Here is a 23,381-nt window from a genome sequence, read left to right as displayed (position 1 = left end):
TTTCCCTTGGGCCCATAAACAATATTCTAAACGTTTTGCTTCGTCGCCTTCTTGTAATGTGTGTAAGAATTTTGGTTTGTAAGGTTTAATATTATTTACCTTAAGACATCGTCGAATACTCTCTCGAGGCACATTCAAATATAAACTAGCATTCCTTAAACTGGCATTAGGGTTATTTCTGAAATGATCTAAAATGATTTTATCATTTCCTCTTCTTCTTTGTAACGGGTTATTTTTTAAAATTAATTTTGATACTGCACCATATTCATTAAATATTCTATTTATTTTGTTTACCGTCCTTTTATTAGGACGATTCACATGTCTGTCATTAAATATTGTACAAACTTCCCTGGCACTTCTATCGTTATCTCCCAAAAGACGTATAATTTCAATTTTTTCTCTCAAACTTAATCTTGCAGCCATGACACAAAATATTATTAAAAGAATTTGAAGTAAATATTGTTGCAGATATTATGCATAAATTTATGCTAGCACTGAAATTTGTATGACACAAATAATATCAAACAGTAATATCGTTGTCATGGCAACTGAGATTTAAGTTGTAGCATGTAAAGTTAATAATAATGTAAGTGCGTTACTTGCATTAAATTTTTATGCTATTTTAAACATTTTTTTGTCTAGTAGTGGTTTATTATTAAAAATATTTGAAAAATAATCAGTTTTATGGTTATCTGTTGATACAGGGTGTTCTTTTTTGACACGCAGCTTAGTGAGTTTTAAAATTTTAAGTTGTCATAACTTCGTTATTAATAAATATATTTTAATGAAATTTCTGTCATAGCTATTTGAAGCCACTTTAAATCGAGTGGTGTAGAAATGTTTTTAATAAAAAAATCGCTAATACAAATTCTTAACTTTAGACGAAGAAAAAGTATCGTAGACTGCCCTGAAAATTTAACTCAATATTTCCTATTTTGTCCCGCAATAGACCTTTTATTACATGACATTAAAAAAAAATTTGGTTAAAATCGGTTAACAACTTCAAATTTTATAGAGGTGTTTCCAATCTAAATGGGTCACACTGTATGTATGCACAGTATTATTGTTGTCTGATATAACGAGATCGGCTTATAACGAGGTAATTAGTCTGCCATTTCAGTTCTCGTTATAGAGGGAGTCTACTGTATATATATATATATATATATATATATATATATATATATATATATATATATATATATATATATATATAACTGTTTTGGATGGGTTGGAATCAATAAAAGGGCTATTGGTTAACTATTTTTTAATTCTCGAGCTTTCAATTGTGTTTACAATTATTATCAAGAGCTAAAAAAGACAAAATACTTACAAGGTTGAACTAAAAAGAAAAAACAATTTTTGTTAACTTACCAAATAAAAATTAGTTTAGTAAGTAAAAATTACTGCTTACATCTTCAAAATATTTAATACAAAAATGCTTTAATCTAATAAATGTTTCTCCGAAAATTTTTATAATTTTGAAAACATTTTTTTAATACAAAAATAATTGAATTTATAAATAAGTTCAAATAGCAACCAATTACAAATAGCCTCAATGTCATAAATGCCAACATAAAATTTTTATTTTTGGCAATTATATTGCCAAAAGTAAAATTTCGTTTAAACATTCTTTTTTGTTTAGTAACAAAAAGAAGAAGATTTATTCACCGTTGACAGATGTCTGAAAGAATGTAACAGATATATGGAGAATTAAATATGACATTTTACAAGTTTTATATATAAATCATAAAGAAAGAATATAATTATAAATTTTGCTTAAATTTTGAATTTCTGATCTTTTGTTTAAACTATTATCACTTTTGCTAATACAAACCATTTCCAAAAAAGTCCTTTTAAATTTATTACTTTCACTACATAAAATTTTAATGTTATCAAAATCCATAATATGGTCTTTATCGATTACATGTTCTGCCAAAGCACAAGATGGTTTTTTAATTCTGCAATCACTTTTGTGAGAAATAATGCGATTTGAAAGATTTCTTCCGGTCTCACCAACATATTCAGCCTCACACTGAGTACAACTAATGCTGTATACTAAATTCGTTTTTTCAAATTTGTCTATAGGATATTTAGTTTTAGAATATAAAGATGAAATAGTTTTGATGTTCTTTGTTGCTATTTTTATATTGTCAATAACCTTTAGTGTTTGTATTAATTTAGGTGTTAATGATGGTATAAAAGGTAGTGAATGATAATAGATGTTCTGATTGTTAGATACAATATTTTGAGATTGAGCAAAAAATGGTGTTAAATTATTTATATTACCAATATTAGAAAAAAGCATCCTATGTAGCATATCTGGAGGATAAGAGTTTTCAATTAGAATATTTTTTAATAATTGAAGATCTTGTAGATAATCTGGATGAGAAAGTTTTAAAACACGTTCTTTTAATCCTGTTATAAGGTTCATTTTCATCTTATTTGGATGGTGAGAGTAATAGCTTATAAATCTATTACTACATATGGGTTTTCTGAACCATCTGGTTTTCAACATATTGTCTGTATTTCTTACAATTCTCATGTCAAGGAATGGTAGAGAATTATCTACCTCTTCCTCAACTGTAAATTGTATATGTTGATTATGACTGTTGAAAATGTTGACTGTTTCATGAATTTTGTGTTTAGGAAGTGCCAAAACTAAATCATCTACATATCTCTTAATAAAAGGAATGAAAAAAGTGCAATTACTGATACAATCACTGATAACATCATCCATGACATAGCTACTTAGAATGGGTGAAAGACTAGATCCCATAGGACTACCAAAAATTTGTTTATAAAATACACCATTAAATATAAAAATATTAGAATTAAAAACAAAGTTGATAAGTGTTTTGAAATGTAATAAGTCAATATTAATGTGTTGTGAAATCTCATTCCAATGTTTTTCAACACTACTTATGATTAAATCTAAAGGCAAATTAGTAAAAAGAGATGTTACATCAAAACTAACTAAAACATAATTTTGTGGTAATTGGAAATTATTAATGAAAGAACTAAAATCAAATGAATCTTTAATGTATTTATTTAAATTTATGTATATATTTAAATATTTATAATTTAAACAACAATTTTTACATTAAAGATTCATTAAAGAGGCAAATTAGTAAAAAGAGATGTTACATCAAAACTAACTAAAACATAATTTTGTGGTAATTGGAAATTATTAATGAAAGAACTAAAATCAAATGAATCTTTAATGTAAAAATTGTTGTTTAAATTATAAGCATTAGTTAAGATGTCAGTATATAAAATGTCATGTATAATATATATATATATATATATATATATATATATATATATATATATATATATATATATATATGTCTATGTTATGTACACTGTTGTAGGTATCCAGTTAGATGAAAACTTTTTAATCTGTTGATTTTTTTTTAATTTCTAATTATCATCAGTAACATCATCCTTTTTCCTGAAACTTATTTTTAAGACACTAGCATCAATTTTATTTTTTCTCCCTCCTTTTAACACTTGGTTTGTTAGTCACCTCCCTGAGGTTATAAAACATCAGATTATTTTATTTTCTATGGATAATTTAATTCACTGATTAAGCTCTCTTTGATCACATTAATTATTGAGGACAATTGCTGTTGGAGCTGGTTCATTTCATTATCTATATTTTCCCAATTTCTTAATTTTAGAGATGAGTCTTGAAATAGGATTCACTGGTTGACAAATATAAAGAGTTCTATTTATACAATCAATAACCTTTGGTTATAATGCATTTAAATTAGAACATTGCCCTCTTTTTAGTTCATTTTTATAATTAGCATATTCCATTTTAAAACATATTGTTACGTAAAAATATGAGTCATATTTAAAAACCTGTAAACATGTTTTTTTTATTCACCAATATGTTGTAGATTGTACGAGATAATTCTAGCAGCTGGCAGGAAATTTACCTGAAAGAAAAGGTCGAAACGATGACCCGGATTGACCTTCTAGTCTAAATCAGAGGGATTCTCCTGAATTGTGCTTTTTAATAAATTAAAATAAGAACCTTTTAATAAAGTCATTATAAATTAAATAAAAATATAAATAAATTTCATTTCATTGGTGTCAAAAAGTGAATATAAAATAAATTGTGAAAATGGCTACGATTTATGAGCTGACAGTGACTAATTTAAGAAGACATCTTGAAGACAGAGAATTAGCTTCTACCGGAAAAAAGGCTGAGTTAGTCCAACGACTAAAGAACGCTTTGCTAGAAGAAGGACTAGATCCAGAGACTTATATATTTGAAGATGCTGTCCTCTCATCGATTTCGAAAGTTTCTGGTGACATCGCATCATTAGAGAACAAAGTTTCTCACGATATTTCGAAAGTTTCTTCTGATGTAGCCAAAGTTTCTGGTGACATTGCGTCATTAGAAAACAAAGTTTCTAACGAGATTTCGTCCCTGGAAAGCAAAGTTTCGGCTAACATCTCTTCGGAAATCTCTAAAGTAACTTCTGAGATGTCTGCCCTCGACGATAGCATATCTTCGTTAAAAAACCAAGTTGCTGCCGATAAGTTGGCCTTCGAAGAAAAGATTAAAGAGATGGAAAGGAAGATGGAGGAAACAGGGACAGCAGAGAGAGGAAACAATCCAATTACAGTGGAGACAAAAGAAGAAGAGACGAAATGTAAGTTGGAAACACGGCCGAAATTTGAAGGAAGTTGAGGTTCTGTCCATGTGAAAGTCCCAACATTCGATGGAAAATCGTCATGGAACAACTACATGAAACAGTTCGAATCAGCCGCAAGAGCGAATGGATGGTCTGAAAAAGAAAAGGCTGTAAACCTGACTATCGCTCTTCGAGGAGATGCCTTAGATGTGCTTCAGACCATAGCCGTAGAGGAGACCGATGATTTCGAACAACTCAAGAAGAGGTTAAATATGCGATATGGCCACGAACATTTGGAACATGTATATGAGTCGCAGCTTAAAAATCGTAGACAGAAGAAAGAGGAGGCTCTTCAAGAATATGAGGTAGATATTGCCAGATTAGTACGATATGCTTATCCAACAGCTCCAGAAGACATGATGGACAAATTGGCCGTTCAAACGTTTATTGATGGTCTTTGTGATCATGAAATGCAGAGAACACTACGATTAGCTCGTCACAAGACGCTGGTTGATGTCTTATCCGCCGCCCTCGAATACGACTCAACTACGCAGGCCTCTGGAGGGTACAGTAAAGTTAGGACTGTAAAAGAGGAAGGAGATGAAGATAAACTTGACCAGCTCGTCAATATGATGAAAAGTATTACATGTAAGAAAACGAAGACTATAAAATCAAGAAACTCACCATCAGGAAAACCAGAACGAGTCGGCTTTAGGGGAGCAGCTTTTCCAAAGACCCTCTTATACTAATAGCTTCTTTGAAATGTCGTGAAGATAGTGTATATGTAGATGGAGAAATAAATGGTAAAAAGCATACGTTGTTGGTGGATACCGGAGCGACCACAACCATTATACGCCCGACAGTTATAAACAGCCGTAAGAAACTGTTACCAACGAGGTTGCGACTTCGGACCGCTACAGGTGAAAATGCCAACATTCATGGAGAAATCCAGGTACAATTGGGAATTGGAGCAGAAAAGTTCATCCATACAGATATAGTTGCTGACATCGAAGAGGATGTTATATTAGGAATGGGCGTAATATATATGCATGGATTCCAATTGGATTTTAAGAATAAGGTAATCAAAGTTGGCAACGAGGAGGTATTTCTTCATCCACATAATAACAACACTGTGCAAGCAGCCACTAAAGAAGATACAGTCGTGCCTGCGAGAAGCGAAACGATCATAGTAGCGCGACTACAGGGAATTGTAGACGAAGGGACACCTGTTATGATGGAGCCTTGGAACCACGACGATGAGGTTGGCCGTGGAATCATAATTGGAAAGGAATTGGTGACTTCGGCTAAAGAAATTCCTGTGAGACTTATCAATTTCAACGACTACCCAGTGACCATCAAGAAAGAGACAAAAGTAGGAACTTGTGTACCTGTGACATCCATAATCCGTCAGGCGACAACATCTGATAATTCCAACGACAAATTCGACCAAATGGTTGCAGTTGCAGGACAGTCTCTAAATCAGATGGAGAAAAGGAAATTAAGGGAATTTCTTCGACAGTACCGTGATATTTTCGTACCGAAAGGAGGAAAGACGGGAAGAACTACCGTTGTTAAGCATAAAATTGATACTGGTAATGCTAAGCCAATTCGTCAAACAGCTCGACTATTATCACAGGCGAAAAGAGAGGAAGCTGAAACGATTGTTCAGGAAATGAAGAAAGACGGGGTGATAGAACCTTCTACGAGCCCATGGGTCTCTCCGGTGGTCCTGGTTAAGAAGAAAGACGGAACGACGAGGTTCTGTGTGGATTACCGTTTGCTGAACAACGTTACCAAGAAAGATAGTTATCCTCTGCCTCGGATCGATGACACATTGGACACATTGGCTGGAAGTAAATTGTTTTTTACTTTGGATTTGAAGTCTGGATACTGGCAGGTAGAAATGGACCCAGTAGATAAAGAAAAGACAGCCTTCACCACAGGATCTGGATTGTGGCAATTCAACGTTATGCCATTTGGACTCTGTAATGCTCCTGCGACATTTGAGAGTCTTATGGAAAATGTGTTGAGAGGGTTATCTTGGAAACATGCCTGGTTTATTTAGATGACATAATCGTCTTGGGGGAGACATTCGAAGATCATTTGAGGAATTTAGAAAACGTTTTTAATCGACTTAAAGCTGCCCAATTGATGCTAAACCCCAAGAAGTGCCAGCTATTTCAAGGTAAAGTCAATTATCTGGGTCATATAGTCAGTAAAGAAGGAGTGGCCGTGGATAAGGGAAAAATCGATTCCATTAAGGAATGGCCAAAACCAACTGACAAACATCAAGTGAGAAGTTTTCTTGGACTATGTACTTACTACCGGAGGTTTATTAAGAAGTTTGCAGATATCGCTAAGCCATTAACGCGACTTACGGAGGAAGCAAGAGATTACCGCTGGGATATAGACTGCCAAAATGCCTTTGAGACGTTGAAAAAGCATTTAATAACAGCACCAATTTTAGGGTATCCACTGCCAGAAGGAGAGTTCATCTTAGATACGGATGCAAGTAATGTGGGAATTGGAGGAGTGCTGTCTCAGATTCAAGGAGGACAGGAACGAGTCCTCGGATATTTTAGTAAAGTTCTTTCAAAACATGAACGGAATTATTGCGTCACGAGAAGAGAACTTCTGGCAGTAGTGAAATCAGTAGAGCACTTCTATCAATACCTCTATGGAAGGAAGTTTTTAATCCGAACCGACCATGCCGCCCTTAAGTGGTTGATGCAGTTTAAGAATCCAGAGGGTCAGATAGCCAGATGGATTGAACGACTCCAAGAATACGATTTCAAGATTGAGCACCGGGCCGGAGTTAGCCACAGAAACGCTGATTCTCTTTCCAGAAGGCCATGCCCAGCAGAGTGTTCCCACTGCAACAAAACGGAATCCAAGGAAGCAGCAGTGCTAAGAACAACGATGGTCAACGACGACTGGACGCCTACTAAGATCAGAGAAGAACAAGAAAGAGATCCAGTTATACAGAAAATTCGAAAATGGAAAGAGGAAAACCGTCGACCACCTTGGCAAGAAATATCAAACCTATGCTCAGTAGTTAAGACGTATTGGGCCCAGTGGGACTCATTTATCATCGAAGATGGCTTGCTCAAACGAGTCCTGGAAAATGATGACGGTTCAGAGAAGAGAAGACAGTTGGTGATCCCAAAGAGCAGAATAGCCGAAGTACTTCGTCAGTTACACGACAGTCCATCGGGAGGGCATTTTGGTGTAAGGAAAACCCTTCAGCGAATTCGGGAACGGTTTTATTGGATGAACAGTTCCGACGATGTAAAAGACTGGTGTAAGAAATGTACTATTTGTGCCACGAGTAACGAGCCTTACCGAAAAAGGAGAGCTCCTATGAGACAATATAATGTTGGAAGCCCGTTTGAAAGAATAGCTTTGGACATCGCTGGGCCATTTCCAGAAAGTGAAAATTTAGGCAAGTACATGCTGGTAGTAATGGATTACTTCACTAAGTGGGTCGAGATTTACGCACTTCCAGACCAGAAGGCCGCCACCGTTGCAGATAAGTTGATCCAAGAATATATCAGCCGATTTGGAGTGCCTTTGGAGATCCATAGTGACCAAGGCAGGAACTTCGAAAGCGATCTATTCCAAGGAATATGTGATAGACTAGGCATGAAGAAAACAAGAACTACCGCGTATCATCCGCAATCGGACGGTATGGTAGAACGGATGAATAGGACAGTTGGCAAGTATTTGACAAAGATGGTGTCCGATCATCAGCGAGACTGGGACCAATATCTTCCGTTCTTCACAATGGCCTACAGATCTGCTGTTAACGAATCAACGGGCCAGACACCAGCCAGAGTCCTATTCGGACGCGAAATGCGACTACCTTGTGATCTAGAGTTTGGGTGTCGACCTGGAGAAGATGTAGCAGGCGAAGATTATGTGATCGAATTACGAAGAAGAATGGACAATGTACATGAGTTGGTCCGTTCCCACCTTCAGATCGCTAGCGACCGAATGAAGAAACGGTACGATACACAAGCCGAAAAGGGTTGCTTTAAGAAGAACGACAAAGTCTGGCTGTATAATCCCAAGAAGCGAAAAGGTCGTTCTCCCAAATTGCAGCAGTTTTGGGAAGGCCCATACTTAATTATGGAGAAGATCAACGATGTCATCTACCGAATAAGCAAGATTCCGAGGGGAAAGCCGATGATAGTACACCATAACCGGCTGGCGTCTTTCGATGGTGACCACGACGTAGATGAAGAAGTGGAAGTAAACCAAGTCCAAGACGTGTCTGACCTCACGTTTGAGGAATTCATGGGTGCCTACGGAGGTACCGGTAAAGCAAGACATGGTGTTACCACTGAAGAAAAGCAAGATCTACTCGCGCTCCCCGATGACTACTCGCTGGCCCTTACCATCCCGGCCAGTATCAAAGACGCACCAGGGTTGGCATCCGTCTTTCGAAGGAAGTTTGGTCGAGTTGCAGAACTTCAATGCCAGGTGCCAGCTCCCGGTAAAACCTTGAAACTCCAAGATGCATCACGTTACCTTTTCTACCTGGTAACAAAAGACACTGCCCGTGACCAACCTACCTACCGAGATGTATGGGAAGCCTTACTTCAATTGAGAGAGCACGTACTAGAGTCCGACGTGCAAAAGTTAGCCATGCCAAAGTTGGAGTGCCGCCAATTAGATTGGAGGGTTATCCGAAATATGGTGGAAGAGATCTTTAAAGACACCGAAGTCCAGGTGTTGCAATCCACATAGTTACTGGTGCGGAGAGAAAACCGTCCCTTGTCATTTTTATACAACTGGAAGTTGTAAAAGAGGGTCAGTTGCCGATACCAGCATACCGTTCCAGTTCTAGTCCTGATAAGGTTCCAGGAGGAACCATCTTTTGAGAGGGGGGCAATGTTACGTAAAAATATGAGTCATATTTAAAAACCTGTAAACATGTTTTTTTTTATTCACTAATATGTTGTAGATTGTAAGAGATAATTCTAGCAGCTGGCAGGAAATTTACCTGAAAGAAAAGGTCGAAACGATGACCCGGATTGACCTTCTAGTCTAAATCAGAGGGATTCTCCTGAATTCTAGGCCAGTTGTGTTTTCATATATAATAACGGATTTTTCATTGAAGGGGCCAGTTAATATCTGAAGACCGCGCCCGCGATTTTAATTGTTACGCTCGGCTATATAAGTTATGTATTATTCTTTAAATAAATTGATATAAATTATTGTGCTTTTTAATAAATTAAAATAAGAACCTTTTAATAAAGACATTATAAATTAAATAAAGACATAAATAAATTTCATTTCAATATAACTGTGCCAGTGATATACTCAATTTTCAATTCCATATTAATTATATAAACTGTTGACTTTTTAGTGATCACTTTTTATACTTTATCATTGAAGTGTGTAGATGCAAAATTCACATTCCCCAAATTTTCATATTTTTAGTTATGTATATCAATGAATTCGTCTTTTAAAGGCGAATCGAACCGTAATGATATCTTGAACCAAAACTCACATTTTAATATCGAAAAACCATATTGAAAAAGATGTTCTGAAACATAAGTCACATTATCCAACACACGATTTGCAGCAAAATTAACATTCTCCAATTCGACCAATCAGACTGCGTAGGGCGCATCACGTGATTGTAGTCACTCTGGTGATGTTTTGTCAACGGTTTTTTTAACCTCACCTCACTTGTGGTATTTACATGTGCTTGTGAAGGTTGATTAACGCTTTTATGATTGTGGTTTAAATAATACGACTTTTATAACTAGTTAATAAACTAAATTATTGGTGCATAATGGATGAACTAGTAGAACCCTCGACTGGTCAAACAAGGAAAAAGAAAAATAAGTCCCCAGAAGTGGAAACGAAACAAATCTAAATTAGCAAGGTTAGTTGTTAGTAGTCTAAAATATTAGTAGGTTAGTCTTATCAAAGTTGTTTTTAAGTCATTTTCACTACATCTAGAACCAAGAAAAATATTGTTAGCTCATTAGCTGTGAGAATAAAAAGCTAATAATACTTTTCTTGTGTAGGTACTCTGCGAAAGGTATGCCGGATTTTCCTTCTTGTAACCATGATGGAAGACAATTTCAATGCGCTACCGTTCCATTTCAAGACATTAGACGTTTTCATCAAAACTTCTACTCTCAAAAAGATAAGGTTTACCAAGATAATTTTATTCTGAAGTTTTCCTCATCAGTAAAGTTAAAAGAAGAAGACCAACTTCTGGACGGTACAAAAGACAACCTATGAGGACCAAATATTTTATAGGCTTAAAAGATAAATCCATGATGCCTGTATGCCTTAACACGTTCATAGGTGTACTTCAGGTTTCACGATTTCGGGTAAATGAAACCGGTCAGCTTAGTAAAGAAAACAGAGGAGGTGACAGGGTTTCTACTAAAAGTTTTCATAAGAAAACGCATGTAATGAATTTTATGAATAGATTCAAATGTTCAGAGCCTCACTACTGTGCCAAACACACGGGCAGAAAATATCTTTCTGCTGATTTAAATATTAGAAAAATGTGGAAAATGTATATCAGTTCACTCACAGAAGATCAGAGTGATTTGAAAGTAACACACTGGTACTTTAGGTCAATTTTCAACACGAAGTACAATCATGGCTTCGGATCCCCTAGGGTAGACGTTTGCTCTACTTGTTTGCAGTTAGATGAACGATTAAAACACGCAAAGCAAGGCAACGAAAAACAAGAGCTCATGACTGAAAAACGTGTTCATAAATTACGTGCTAAGGCTTTTTTTGAATTACTAAAATGCACTGACCCAAAAATTTTGATTTTCAGTTTTGATTGTCAAAAAAATCTACCCTTGCCCAAATTACCAGATCAAGCCACTTACTATAGTAGGCAAATCTACCTTTACAATTTCACTGTGGTCAAAGGGAATTCTAAAAGTAAACTGACTCCAGATAATGTGACATCCTACGTTTGGACAGAAAACGAGTTTAAAAAAGGATCTAATGAAATTGCTTCGTTTGTTTTTGATACACTTAATACAACAGAAATGAAAAGCCCTATTACTACTGTGCGATTAGTAAGCGATGGATGTGGGGGTCAGAACAAAAATTCAATAGTCGTGGCCATGGTTTGTTTCTGGCTTTCTAAACATGCACCAAAAAATGTAAAAACGGTGGAGTTCTTTTTTCCCATAACAGGTCATAGCTATCTTCCACCAGATCGAGTATTTGGAGTCTCAGAAAAGTTTATGAGAAAAAAAGAGGTGATTTACAAACCATCAGAGTACAGACTACATTATAACACACAACCCAAGTTTGGCGTGATTGGTTGGTGGGTGGGTCCCAATTTAAAAATTGGCGGGTTTCATGTTTATTAAAATGACAACTGTTTGTCGCAGGTTATGTATCTCTCTGTTTGGCGTTGTGGTTTGGCGCTTAAACATCTTTGATTAGGCGGTTTTATACCAATTTGCCAATAAGCAAGCACACAAAAAATTTTAATTTAAATTTTTCTCATTTATTTTTAAAAATCTGTTAAATTGTTTTAAAAATCTGTTCGTTAGAACACCATATTTAATTACCTAAGACTTTGTTTTAGAAAGCAATTATGGATTCTGTCTATCCATCTACTTCAACAAGTCCTATTCCATCTACTTCAACAAACTATGAAATTAACTCAGGAGCCTGCCATCTTTGCAGCAAAATATTTAAAAATGTGGAATTACGAAATCATCATATCAAAAGTATACATAAAATAGATGTGTCGAATAAGAAAATAAATCACATTATTTGTCCCTTATGTGAACAAGAAACTAATTTAAAAAGCCATGGGAACTTATTAAAACATCTAAAGGAAAACCACCAGGTGAGTATTGAATTAATAACTTTTGAATTTTCTAGTTTACAAGAATATGAGACATGGAAAGACATCCAGAAATTTGAGACAAGTTATGTTAAACAAAGAGCAGTTTAAAAAAAGGAGTATAAGATATTATACTATGATTGTAACAGAAGTAACTTGAATGGTAGGTCCAGTACTTTGTTACTTCAAGTAATTAAAACTTACACTAATCTATATTTAGGATATAAGCCCAACTATAAAATTAGGACAGAGAAATCTGCTGGATCAATTAAAATTAAAGGAGTGTGTCCCTCCAGGCTGATTTGCAAACTGAGAGATCAAGGACAAGTTTCAGTCAGTTATTGGAAAACACATGCTGGACATAAAGAGGAATTAAGAACCATGCATCTGTCAAAAGCAGAAGAAAAAATGATTGTAGAGAAGTTAACATCTGGGGTGCCATCTAGCAGAATTTTAGAAGATTCAAGAAAATTGGAAACACCAAAACTAGAAAGACTTACCTTATTAACAAGTCAAGATCTCTCAAATTTGTCCAGGAAGTATAATACATATAAGAAACGAGATCAAAATGATATGGTATCAACGGCTTTAAAGGTTCAGGAATGGAATGTTAACAACAAGAATTACGCTTTTTTATTCAAGAAGGAAGGTAAAGACCAATCATTTTTTTTTATGCCTACCACAATTATAATTAATTCAATTCATTTATTCAATATACATTTTTAAATAATATATCTCCTAAGATTGTAGTTATTGGTTTTTTACATGAAAGCTAATTTTGTAATGGAGGTGCTGATTTATGGGGCAAATTTACTAGTTTTTTATTTTACTAGACAACCCTTTTTGGGTCTTAGTCTGTTTAAGAATACTTCTCCATTCTGATCTATTTCACACTTTGCTTTTCCAGTTTTTGATTTTTAAAATTTTCATGTCTTGCTTTATTTGTTCCTTATATCTAATCTTCCTTTTGTTTTATTTCCAACTGGAATTATTTGTTTATTTTGAAAGGGATTACATCTTATTTCATTAGTTCTACACTTTTCTTATACTGAAGTTGTCCTATTTGTATGAATATTATGATATCGAGATCCTGGTATTCCCTTTATAGTTAAAATGTATATCTTATTCGCATACAATTTTCTGTTACTGGTTTATATATGTGGCTCAAGATTTGTCTTTCAGAATTACCCTATTGGCTTTCTTCGCTTTTAGTAAGTGTGCATGTTTCAGATACATATGTGAATAACTTATCTTATTAAGGTTTTATATAATTGGCACTTAGTTTTTTCTTGTATTATTACCTGACCTTTGTTGTTTAATTAAGCCATGGTAACTCTTATTGGTTATGGAGATTCTTCTACCCAATTATTTGTTAACACTAGTATTGCATATAACTAGTTATCCTATATAAAGTTTTTTACACTTGAGTGCTATACTATCCTATAGTTAGGTGTTGTAATCACTGATTACCTGCTGTTTCGCAGCTACATGTATTTTATATTAGCTCGATTGGTTTTCAGTTTACTTGTCCATGCAGTTTGTTCTATCTGATTAAGTTCCTCTTTAATATTTTATACTTTGTTCTTACTATTATGTTAACATCATTTGCAAAAGCTAGTTGTCTGCATACTTATTGATTATCGTTCCTCATGAATTTACTCTATCTACCTTCTTGAGTATCTTCTGCTTCTACTTATCTCTTCCCACATTGCTGCTTTAAGTTATCTTTTTTAAATAAGAACTCAACTGAACTCAAAAAATAGGACTAATGATTACCTATTAAAATATACAATAAAATTTCAGTCTCTTACTATTAATTTATCTTTAATTATCTCTAAACTATAAATTTTGAGTAAACTATAAATTTGGTGTTTTATTTTTATTAGGAGAACAACATGATGTACTTAAAAAAGAAGATTTTGCCTTAGGATTTATGAATTCTGTAATGGAAGATAAATTAAGAGAATTTCCTAGCATAATTTGTATGGATGGTACACACGGCACAAACAAGAGGGGAATGGATTTAACAGTGGTGCTTATTAAAGATGACAGGAATACAGGATTTCCAGTTGCGTTCTTACTGTCAAACAGATTGGACCAAGTAGTTCAAGAGGTTTTTTTAGGTATGTATTATATGAGTAATGACAATTTATAACTGGTAAGTAAAAATAATTTTCAAAAACTTTTAGGTGCCCTCAAGAATAGAATACAGACTGAAATTCATGCGGAACATTTTATGAGTGATGATAATGGAAAATATTATAATGCATGGGCGAAGATTATGGGCAACCAACCAAAAAAGCTTTTATGTACCTGGCATGTAGTGAGAAACTGGAATATTCAAGGGAAGAAGAAAATACAGGATCCAATTTTGAAGAAACAGATGAAAACTGAGATGAAAAGAATTATTAATGAAACGGATGAAGATCGATTTATGGAGTTGTGCAACAAATATATAATCAAATTACCAGAGGCAAATGAGATAGATTTTTTTAATTATCTGGCAAGGTAAATAAATATATGAAATCATACATTTTAAGTCATCCTTAAGTATATTTTTTTTTTGTAGGTATTACTTTCAGAATGAAGAGAGAATCAAAATGTGGGCCCATTGCTACAGAAGAAATTCAGGAATCAATACAAACATGGCGATAGAATCTTTCAACAACCTACTGAAGACCAACCACCTTAGAAGAAATGCTGCAGTATCAATTGAAAAGTTATTGGACACAATAGACGATCTAGTGGACATCAAAATGTGGAAGAGGATTATAGACATTGAAAGACCAAATGCGAACAATTATCAAGATAGGGTTATAGCAAAAGCACACAAAATGGCAGAAACGATGAAAAACAAAGTAGAGGTTAAGAGAAATGTGAAGGTATATGGCCAATTTCAGGTAAAGTTATTTAGAGATCCTAATAAAATATATAATGTAAATATAAGGCAAGTATGTGAAAATGAATGTAAGACATTGTATTGTAGAGTATGTAAAATTTGTATTCATCGCTACCAGTGTGAGTGTGCCGAATATGTGGTGAGGAATACCTTGTGTAAGCATGTGCACTTGGTAAGAATGCATGAGGAGCGCGAGGGAACTAACTCTGTTTTAGATGATGCTGCAAGGTGTTTGGCAGTAACTTCAATTATCAAATCAAGGCATCAGGAGGAAATTAATGAGTTTGTCAGAGGGAAGGTAGAACAGACAAATGTCATCCAGGAAAAAACCAAACGAAGTCTTCAAATAGAAAACTTGGTAAATTTAGTAAAAAACATGGAAGACTTAGATGATGAAAGTTTTGCAAGATTACATGACAAAATTAAAGTGAAAGTGAAGAAAGAATTTCAGGAAGAGGCAAAGAATGTTACAATGAAGCGAAAAATGGAGAAACAGGAATATTTTCCTTCCAAAAAAAAGGAACTGAGTAAACATTAAATTCGTTTAACAATTTTTTAGCTCACAAGTATTTTTTGTTTTGTATCTGTATTGAATTTTTATTATAGTTCTATAACAAGAAATGTTAATTCTATAACAATATATAAAGTTCTATTTACAAGAAAGTTAGTCAATTTAACATTATTATACATTTTACTTGATTAGTAATATAGTGTAATTTTTTATAAGATTATATGTAGTCACACTTATGGTTAGATCTGAATTTTAAAGGTAAAATTTGTACATTAAAATAGGCAATGATGTTATTTATACACTTTTATATTAGAATTTTATTTTTAAATCGGGATGTACTGGGCCCTAGGCGAGGTTTAGAGGGGTTTTCCTTCGCCATTGCACCAATAACGCCCCCCCTCCTTTGATTTCCCAGATTTTTAATAAAGAATAAAGACATTTTAAACAGCTATTTAGTGTTTTATTTGGTTTGCAATAGTTATTTCCAGTAAACCTCAGCTTTATTTTTGGTGAAATCTAACAGAATTTAGTGTAAGGTTCTCAAAAATGAAAATGGATAAATGTCAATTTAGATTTATGCAAGGCAGGTCTACAACAGCAATTTTTATTACAAGACAGCTAATGTAAAAATTTAGAGTGAAAGAGATAGACTTGCACATAGTATTACAGTAGACTCCCTCTATAACGAGAACTGAAATGGCAGACTAATTACCTCGTTATAAGCGGATCTCGTTATATCCAACAACAATAATACTGTGCATACATATGAATATGTAGTTTTCTAAAACATTAACTTTCTATAGTGAAGCCATTCGGAGCAATATAAGATGCTAATAAATATTGTTTGAATGGCGTTTTTAAAACAAAGTTGTTTACTTTTATTGTCAATGAAATGCATTAAAACAAAAAAGAGTTGTTTACTTTTACTGTCAATGATATACGTTAAAACAAAAAATCTGTATTCTGTAAATATGTATAAAGCGTATAAAGTTATTTTGTCATTTTTGACTGCTTTAAATTGTCCAGTATTCTATCTATCATATTTTCTAAAGATGTGAAACAGTTTTATGCTTCTTCATTTGCGTTTTGTCCTAGGATAAAGTTTCTGACAACCTTTAAAACACATGTGAATGGTCAACCCAATACAATGACACTTGTGAATCATAAATTTTACATTTCTGACTAAGAATCATAAATTGTAAGAAGTTTATTGCGGGCGGCCCGCAATTAAAAAGGGTATTTATTTATAGCTACCACCGGGCCAAAACGTAAAAAACACGTTTTTCAATCTTATTTTTTCTCATTATAAGCAAATTTACCTCGCTATAAAGGGTTATAGTTCAATAGAAATTTCATGGGACATCTAATGTACCTCGTTATAAGCGAAACCTCGTAATAACCGTGTTCGTTATAAAGGGAGTATACTGTATTAATCTTCAGAAAGCACATGATGAAGTTATCAGAAACCTGCTGTGGCAGAGATTAAGTAGGAAAGAAGTGCCGGTTGAATATGTGAGTGATGTATGAGCAAGTAACAACTAGTGTTAGAACGATTGCAGGTGAAACTGGCAAATTTTGTGTGAAAATAGGGCTTCATCAGGGTTTCGTGTTAAGCCCATATTTATTCTCATTTGTGCTGGATTAGATAACAACTGAACCTTCTTGGTATTAGTAGAAAAGACTATAGTAGTGAAGACAGGTCCTTGAAGAAAAAGAATTAAAATTAAGTTGGATATAAACAAAATATTTAGAATATTCTTTTAAAGATGATATTTCAAGTCCAGATAGAGTAGTTGGCTTGGATAGACAAGAACTCCCAAAAGATAATTTTCGGCTTTTAGGATCGGAATTACCGTTTTATCTATATTTCAATTAAAGGTAAAGGAAAGAGGTAAATTAGTTGATGTGTGATAAAAAAGGTACCAAGAAAACTAAAAGGTAAGTTGTATAGGAATGCCTTAAGACCAGCTATGATGTATGGTACTGAATGTAGGGCAGTAAAAAAAGGGGATGAACAGCAATTGCATGTTTCTGAAAAACCATAATCTCATACAAAAAGCGGAGAGGTACTTAGTCCCTGGAAGAGAAAAGAACAGAGAGGAAAATAATTAAAGAAGCCGATCCTACATAGAGAAAGCTAACGAAAATAATAATGTTAATGAATGTTCTAGAAATAAAAAGAATAAGAGGAACCTCTAAATCTTAATAAAAAATTACCTAATATAAACAATATCTATATACCTAATAAAAAAAGCATCACTAGCATATCAAAATAAAATAAACAAGTCAGAATTTAATTTTAACTAAATAATCTCAAAAGAAAAATAATTAGATTTCTAATAAAACTGAAATAGCCAGCTTAATCCTAAAATGTGAATATCATCCGCTTTGTACCAATACCACAGTATAATAAAAACTTTAGCGATATACTGTGCCAATATCTCAATTGTCATTTTAATAAACATGAAACCCGCCAATTTTTAAATTGGGACCCACCCACCAACCAATCACGCCAAACTTGGGTTGTGTGTTTTAATGTAGTCTATCAGAGTACATTGATATTATAGCCGAACATTCGAAAGTAGTAAAGGTTGGCCAAGACTGTGACGTCTTTGATTGGAAGAAAGAAAAGGATGTATTCATGAAAAAACCGGCACAATTTCATTTTCAACTGGGGACCTGCAAAAGAATTATTCTGACAAGAACTAAATATAAAAATGTTCTCGTTAGAGGTGAGTACACATACAAGTCAGACTTGGGCGTGACAAAGTCTTTAACCAAGCCAGGAAAACTGCTTTTCAACATGAATCCAAACTTGATTCCTTTGTCAAACTCAACGAAACCAGTGAAGAAAGTTGATGTTAACAACTTGTTGAAGAAGCATTATGGAGACCAGTGGAGGGACAATGAGGATTTACTCTTCTACAAAAATGTCATCGATGGGGCTGATGACAATATAGAACCCGAGTCAGTTTGTGAACATATCGAAGAAGTCAACATTCTTAATGTTTAAAAATATGATATTCTAAACAGTGTAAAACAATCAAAGCAATCAATACAAAAACAATCAATATAAATCACCTTATTTTTCTTGGTTTTAGTTTTTAATTTAAGGTTAAAATATAAATAAAGCAAAGTTCAAATATTTTGGATCATAACTAACATTATCCATGAGATTTTGGTGCAAAACTAACAGTTAACCATATTTTGGTACAAAACTCACATTGTCTGAATTTTCAATTAAATTAACAAAACAATCTTCATTAAATACACCCATAAAATTTGAGCAAAAAGTTTCTATTACAACAAGGTTGTTACGCAAAAAAAATTGAAGCATTATTCCATGGCCTTCAATAGTAAACAGTTTTTCTCATTTTTCCGAAAGTTGAGAAATGTGGAGAATGTGAATTTTTTTATATATATTTTTATATATATTTACCCAATTTCTTAATTTTAGAGATGAGTCTCGAAATAAGATTCACTGGTTGACAAATATAAAGAGTTCTATTAATACAATCAATAACCTTTGGTTATAATGCATTTAAATTAGAACATTGCCCTCTTTTTAGTTCATTTTTATAATTAGCATATTCCATTTTAAAACATATAACTGTGCCAGTGATATACTCAATTTTTAATTCCATATTAATTATATAAACTGTTGACTTTTTAGTGATCACTTTTTATACTTTATCATTAAGAAGAAATGGCAATAAAATAAAAATGAAATGTTAATTATTATGCACTTACTAGATTAAATATAATCATGAATAAATATTTTAAAGTTTCGAACACCCAAGTTTTTCTTTTCAATTTAAGACCAAACTTAATAATGAATACTTTTACCACTTAAAAAGTTAACTTTTAAAGGAAAAAAATATCAGAATTTTTCACAAACATATTTAGTTATATGAATCCATACACATCATCAGTTGTTCATCTAGAAGGACAACTATGAGATAAAGAAACATTAAATCAAAATTTTAAGTAATAATTACAAAGCATTTAACAATTTAAATATGATTATGTAATACATTGTTTTTAGTATCCATGAGTCAATTATCAGTCCAGTAGTTGTTATTTGTAACAGTGATGGTTACTTTTTACCATTTTTTTCCAAAAATTAAACTTTAGCTCTAGGATTTAGGCATTGTGATAAAAGGAAAAAAGTTTTTTTGTACTGTTAGAAGAGATTAATCATAAGAATTTCTTTCTTTTTTGCCCTAAATAATTGATAAATTATTACTAAAATATTTGAAACATCAATTGATATGCATTATTCAAAAATATTATACAGCTGATAAAATCTTTGGCCAAATAATTTAATTGCATATATAAGAAATTCATAAAAATAAAAGCTAAAAAATTCTAGAAACGGGATTCATACTTAATATCTGTATAAAATTCATTATTCTTACCTAAAGTCTTGACATCTAGCAGAACCAATTATAGTTCCTCCTTTATGTATAATACAACTTACAGAAGACCAGTTAGCTTCAACAATATTATCTTCACCATCTACCATTCCTATTAAAAACAACACTTGTAAGTAGAACATTATATTTATTGTGTTGTGAAATATTGTACCTTGATAACCCTCTTTGATGAAATATACTTTGCATCCAAGATATATGCCCATACGAACAACAGCCCTTACAGCTGCATTCATGCCCTACAAAAATAGGTTTGGGTTATTCAAGGGAATGTTTTTAATTAAGTAAACTGACCTGAGAATCACCCCCGCTTGTAAATACGGCAAGACCTTTGCCCTTATAGGCCCCGCGTTCTATAAACTTGGATTTTGAAGAGTTGTCTGTCATTTTAGCCTAAATTTTAAATAAAACATCAAAATAACAAAAAATAAGGATAAGAATAAAGATGAGAGTCTCAAAGATTAAGTTATCTATTCAAAAACAATTATTCACTGCAAATTTTGGCATTTTTGAAATAATTACACACTGAGCTTACTTCGTTTCAAAATTACTATTAATATTACGTACTATTTGTAATATATTTTATAAAAGGCCAGGAAGAACTTTAAAAATCTATCCTATCCTATCACTTATATTTTCAAGGTGACCCCTGCTGATCGGATTGTGTGTGTGTCATGGTACAATGAATACACAAGGTATAATACATAATGTTCCAAAATCGGTTCGCTTTCGCGCATGACGTAGTCAAGATCGCTTATTCCCGCAACATTTGAATGTAGTTGTATAGGAAAGACTTTTAATTTTAAGTTTTTTTATATAATTTGGCTAATTTAATTATAGTAATTATAAAGAGATGATAAAATTATGTTATTATAATATTTATCCTTTATAAAACATAGATATCCTTTATAAGTCAAGTTTTAATTATCTTTTATTACACGTAGGTACAGGTTAATTAACTTATACTCCAGAGTTCGATATTTCAGATGTTTAAAAAGATACAGAAAAGTGGTAATGGAGGTACAGTCTGTCCCAAACCCTTCTTTCAGTGCGTCACTAATTTTGACGTCATATAGGATTTTAAGAATGTCGAGAATTATTGCATGACATTTTAGTTAAATCTGACAGTTGCAGGATTGTAATCGGCTAAATGTGAAAAGATTATTTTTTTAAAATGTGAAGTAAAAACTTTAAGAATTCAAATTTTTTTTTACTTTACATATTAGAGGTCCCGTCCTGTATAAAAATTTTTATTGCGCATTATATTGGAACGGCATTTTGTCATAATTGCTATTCTATACATTCCAAAGAAAGTGCTTAATTAGCTAAGATTTATTTATGGATTTATTATTATTTATTATAAACACTATGGAATTGGAATGTTTGTTTATTTAAAATAATGCTTCCTCCTATAGAATCTTTTAAGAGTTGACTGCGAGATAAAAAAATTTACTGGCAATTGCAAGGCATCAAAGCAAACATTCCTGTGATAAAATAGCATCGATTGAAATCAGTCATATTCGGATAAGTAATTTTCGGAAAGTTTCTGTGGCAGCCATTAGTTTAATTTTGTGAAGATTTATCATAAAATCGTGAAAATAGTTTAAATAGTGAGTTATTCTACTAGATTGGGTGTGCAAATGAAAGAGTGTTATGAAGTTTAGGTAAAGAAACAATGGACAGTTTAAATAGTAAAGCAGTTGATTTTTGAGTTAATCTACCAGTTTCGGTATGCAGATGAAATAGTGTTAATGGAGTTTAGTTAAAAAACAAGATACCGAATGTAAGTTTACCTTCTTTTTTTATGAATAACAAAAATGAATATTATATTTCAAACAATCCACAATCCGATTCAGAACCTAATTCATTAAAATCAATGATTACAGGGGATATGTGGCTGGCATCAATTATATCTTATATTTTAATAAAATGTGGTTCTAAAAAGAACCGTTTTAATACATATGAATATCTTCTAATTGAAAATAATTTAATAATTTTAATATTAGGCTTTGTTCTTTCTCGGTATATCTCGGCATATTTAAAATATTTTTATGACAATAAATACAAAATTAAATTTTCACTGTAAAATGTCTGAAAATACTAACCTGGAATGACAATTATCATTTTATCAGTTGACATTATCATAGTACTGTCACTATTGAGACCATCTGCATCAAATTATACTTATGCGCATCATTGATTGGATATCTATTTAGCGCATTCTAAACTCCCACCAATTATATATCCGAAAGTAGAATTCGCTTTAATATGCAAATACCCGTGAACGATACATAATTTTCTAAGTTCTATGTATAATAATCACAGACTTACGTTTTTTTTCTGTCACTTCTAGCTTAATGCGTTAGAGAGAATTCGATCAACTATGACGCACTGAAAGAAGGGTTTGGGATGAACTGTACACAAAATTTGTACGTATCAGATTCGGCAAATTTTCAACTACCGTATACGTTATTCAGTATGTGGAACAAAGATAACACTTAATTGTTTGAATATAAGTGAGAGGCAGTCATCATCTCGACGGAGTAGATATGACTTTTAAACAGTGTTGCTATTATTTCTGTTACATATTTCCTTCTAAATTTTAGTCCGATGCATGAGTCTAAAATAATATTTAAATCCACTACAGTTCATTGTAGAATAAAAATTAATATTGTCCCAAAAAAATTCAAATAAAGTAGCCACGTAATTGTTATTTTCTAATCGATTTTATCAATTACTTTATTAGTTAACAAAGAACAGTGATTTAAGTAATTTATGTGTGGCAACAAAGCATTATTCCCCTGAAGAGTTTGAAATTTTAAGCAACGCCTTCTTTTACAGTGCGAAGCGGCATAAAAATACACCGATGACCGACAGTAATTATCGGACGTTGATGGGGTGTAGTTCTTTGCATAAAATTATTTCGTCGCCAACTTTCCGTCAGTAAATCTTTAAGAAAAACTCAAACACTTATAGGAATTCGAGTTTTAAATGTAATTTTTGTAGATTTTTAGCTCTGGTAGCTAGGAAATAAAACAATAAT

The 23,381-nt window shown here is 32.8% G+C and overlaps 3 protein-coding genes across 10 annotated transcripts in view; 2 read left to right on the top strand and 1 right to left on the bottom strand.

Annotated features, from left to right (window-relative positions):
* Pfk (ATP-dependent 6-phosphofructokinase) overlaps window positions 1–21,026 on the bottom strand; it is a 314,693-nt gene extending 293,667 nt beyond the window's left edge. For 7 of the 8 annotated variants that reach the window (XM_072543581.1, XM_072543586.1, XM_072543587.1 and 4 more), the window contains exons 1-4: window positions 20,906–21,026; window positions 20,633–20,731; window positions 20,493–20,577; window positions 20,324–20,432 (exon numbers count right to left, since the gene is read on the bottom strand). In XM_072543581.1, coding sequence (XP_072399682.1) covers window positions 20,324–20,432; window positions 20,493–20,577; window positions 20,633–20,725 — 287 coding nt within the window. In that variant the 5' untranslated portion in view covers window positions 20,726–20,731; window positions 20,906–21,026. Of the gene's footprint in view, window positions 1–20,323; window positions 20,433–20,492; window positions 20,578–20,632; window positions 20,732–20,873 lie in introns of all 8 variants that reach the window. The other variant, XM_072543584.1, reaches the window with a different exon arrangement.
* LOC140450143 (uncharacterized) lies at window positions 10,567–13,652 on the top strand. The gene is made up of 2 exons (XM_072543590.1): window positions 10,567–12,658; window positions 12,716–13,652. The coding sequence occupies exon 1, from the start codon at window positions 10,904–10,906 to the stop codon at window positions 12,008–12,010; it is 1,107 nt and encodes a 368-aa protein (XP_072399691.1). The 5' UTR covers window positions 10,567–10,903; the 3' UTR covers window positions 12,011–12,658; window positions 12,716–13,652.
* LOC140449933 (uncharacterized) lies at window positions 12,545–16,356 on the top strand. The gene is made up of 5 exons (XM_072543349.1): window positions 12,545–12,614; window positions 12,716–13,144; window positions 14,382–14,618; window positions 14,685–15,003; window positions 15,065–16,356. Exons 1-5 carry the CDS (start codon window positions 12,545–12,547, stop codon window positions 15,930–15,932), a joined length of 1,923 nt encoding a protein of 640 aa, XP_072399450.1. The 3' UTR covers window positions 15,933–16,356.
* Window positions 21,027–23,381: the final 2,355 nt, after the last annotated feature.

This window comes from Diabrotica undecimpunctata, chromosome 9 (genome assembly GCF_040954645.1).
Source record: "Diabrotica undecimpunctata isolate CICGRU chromosome 9, icDiaUnde3, whole genome shotgun sequence".
Lineage (NCBI taxonomy): Eukaryota > Metazoa > Arthropoda > Insecta > Coleoptera > Chrysomelidae > Diabrotica > Diabrotica undecimpunctata.
The sequence above is the reverse complement of the archived record's forward strand: the minus strand, read 5'-3'. Positions and strand labels throughout refer to the sequence as shown.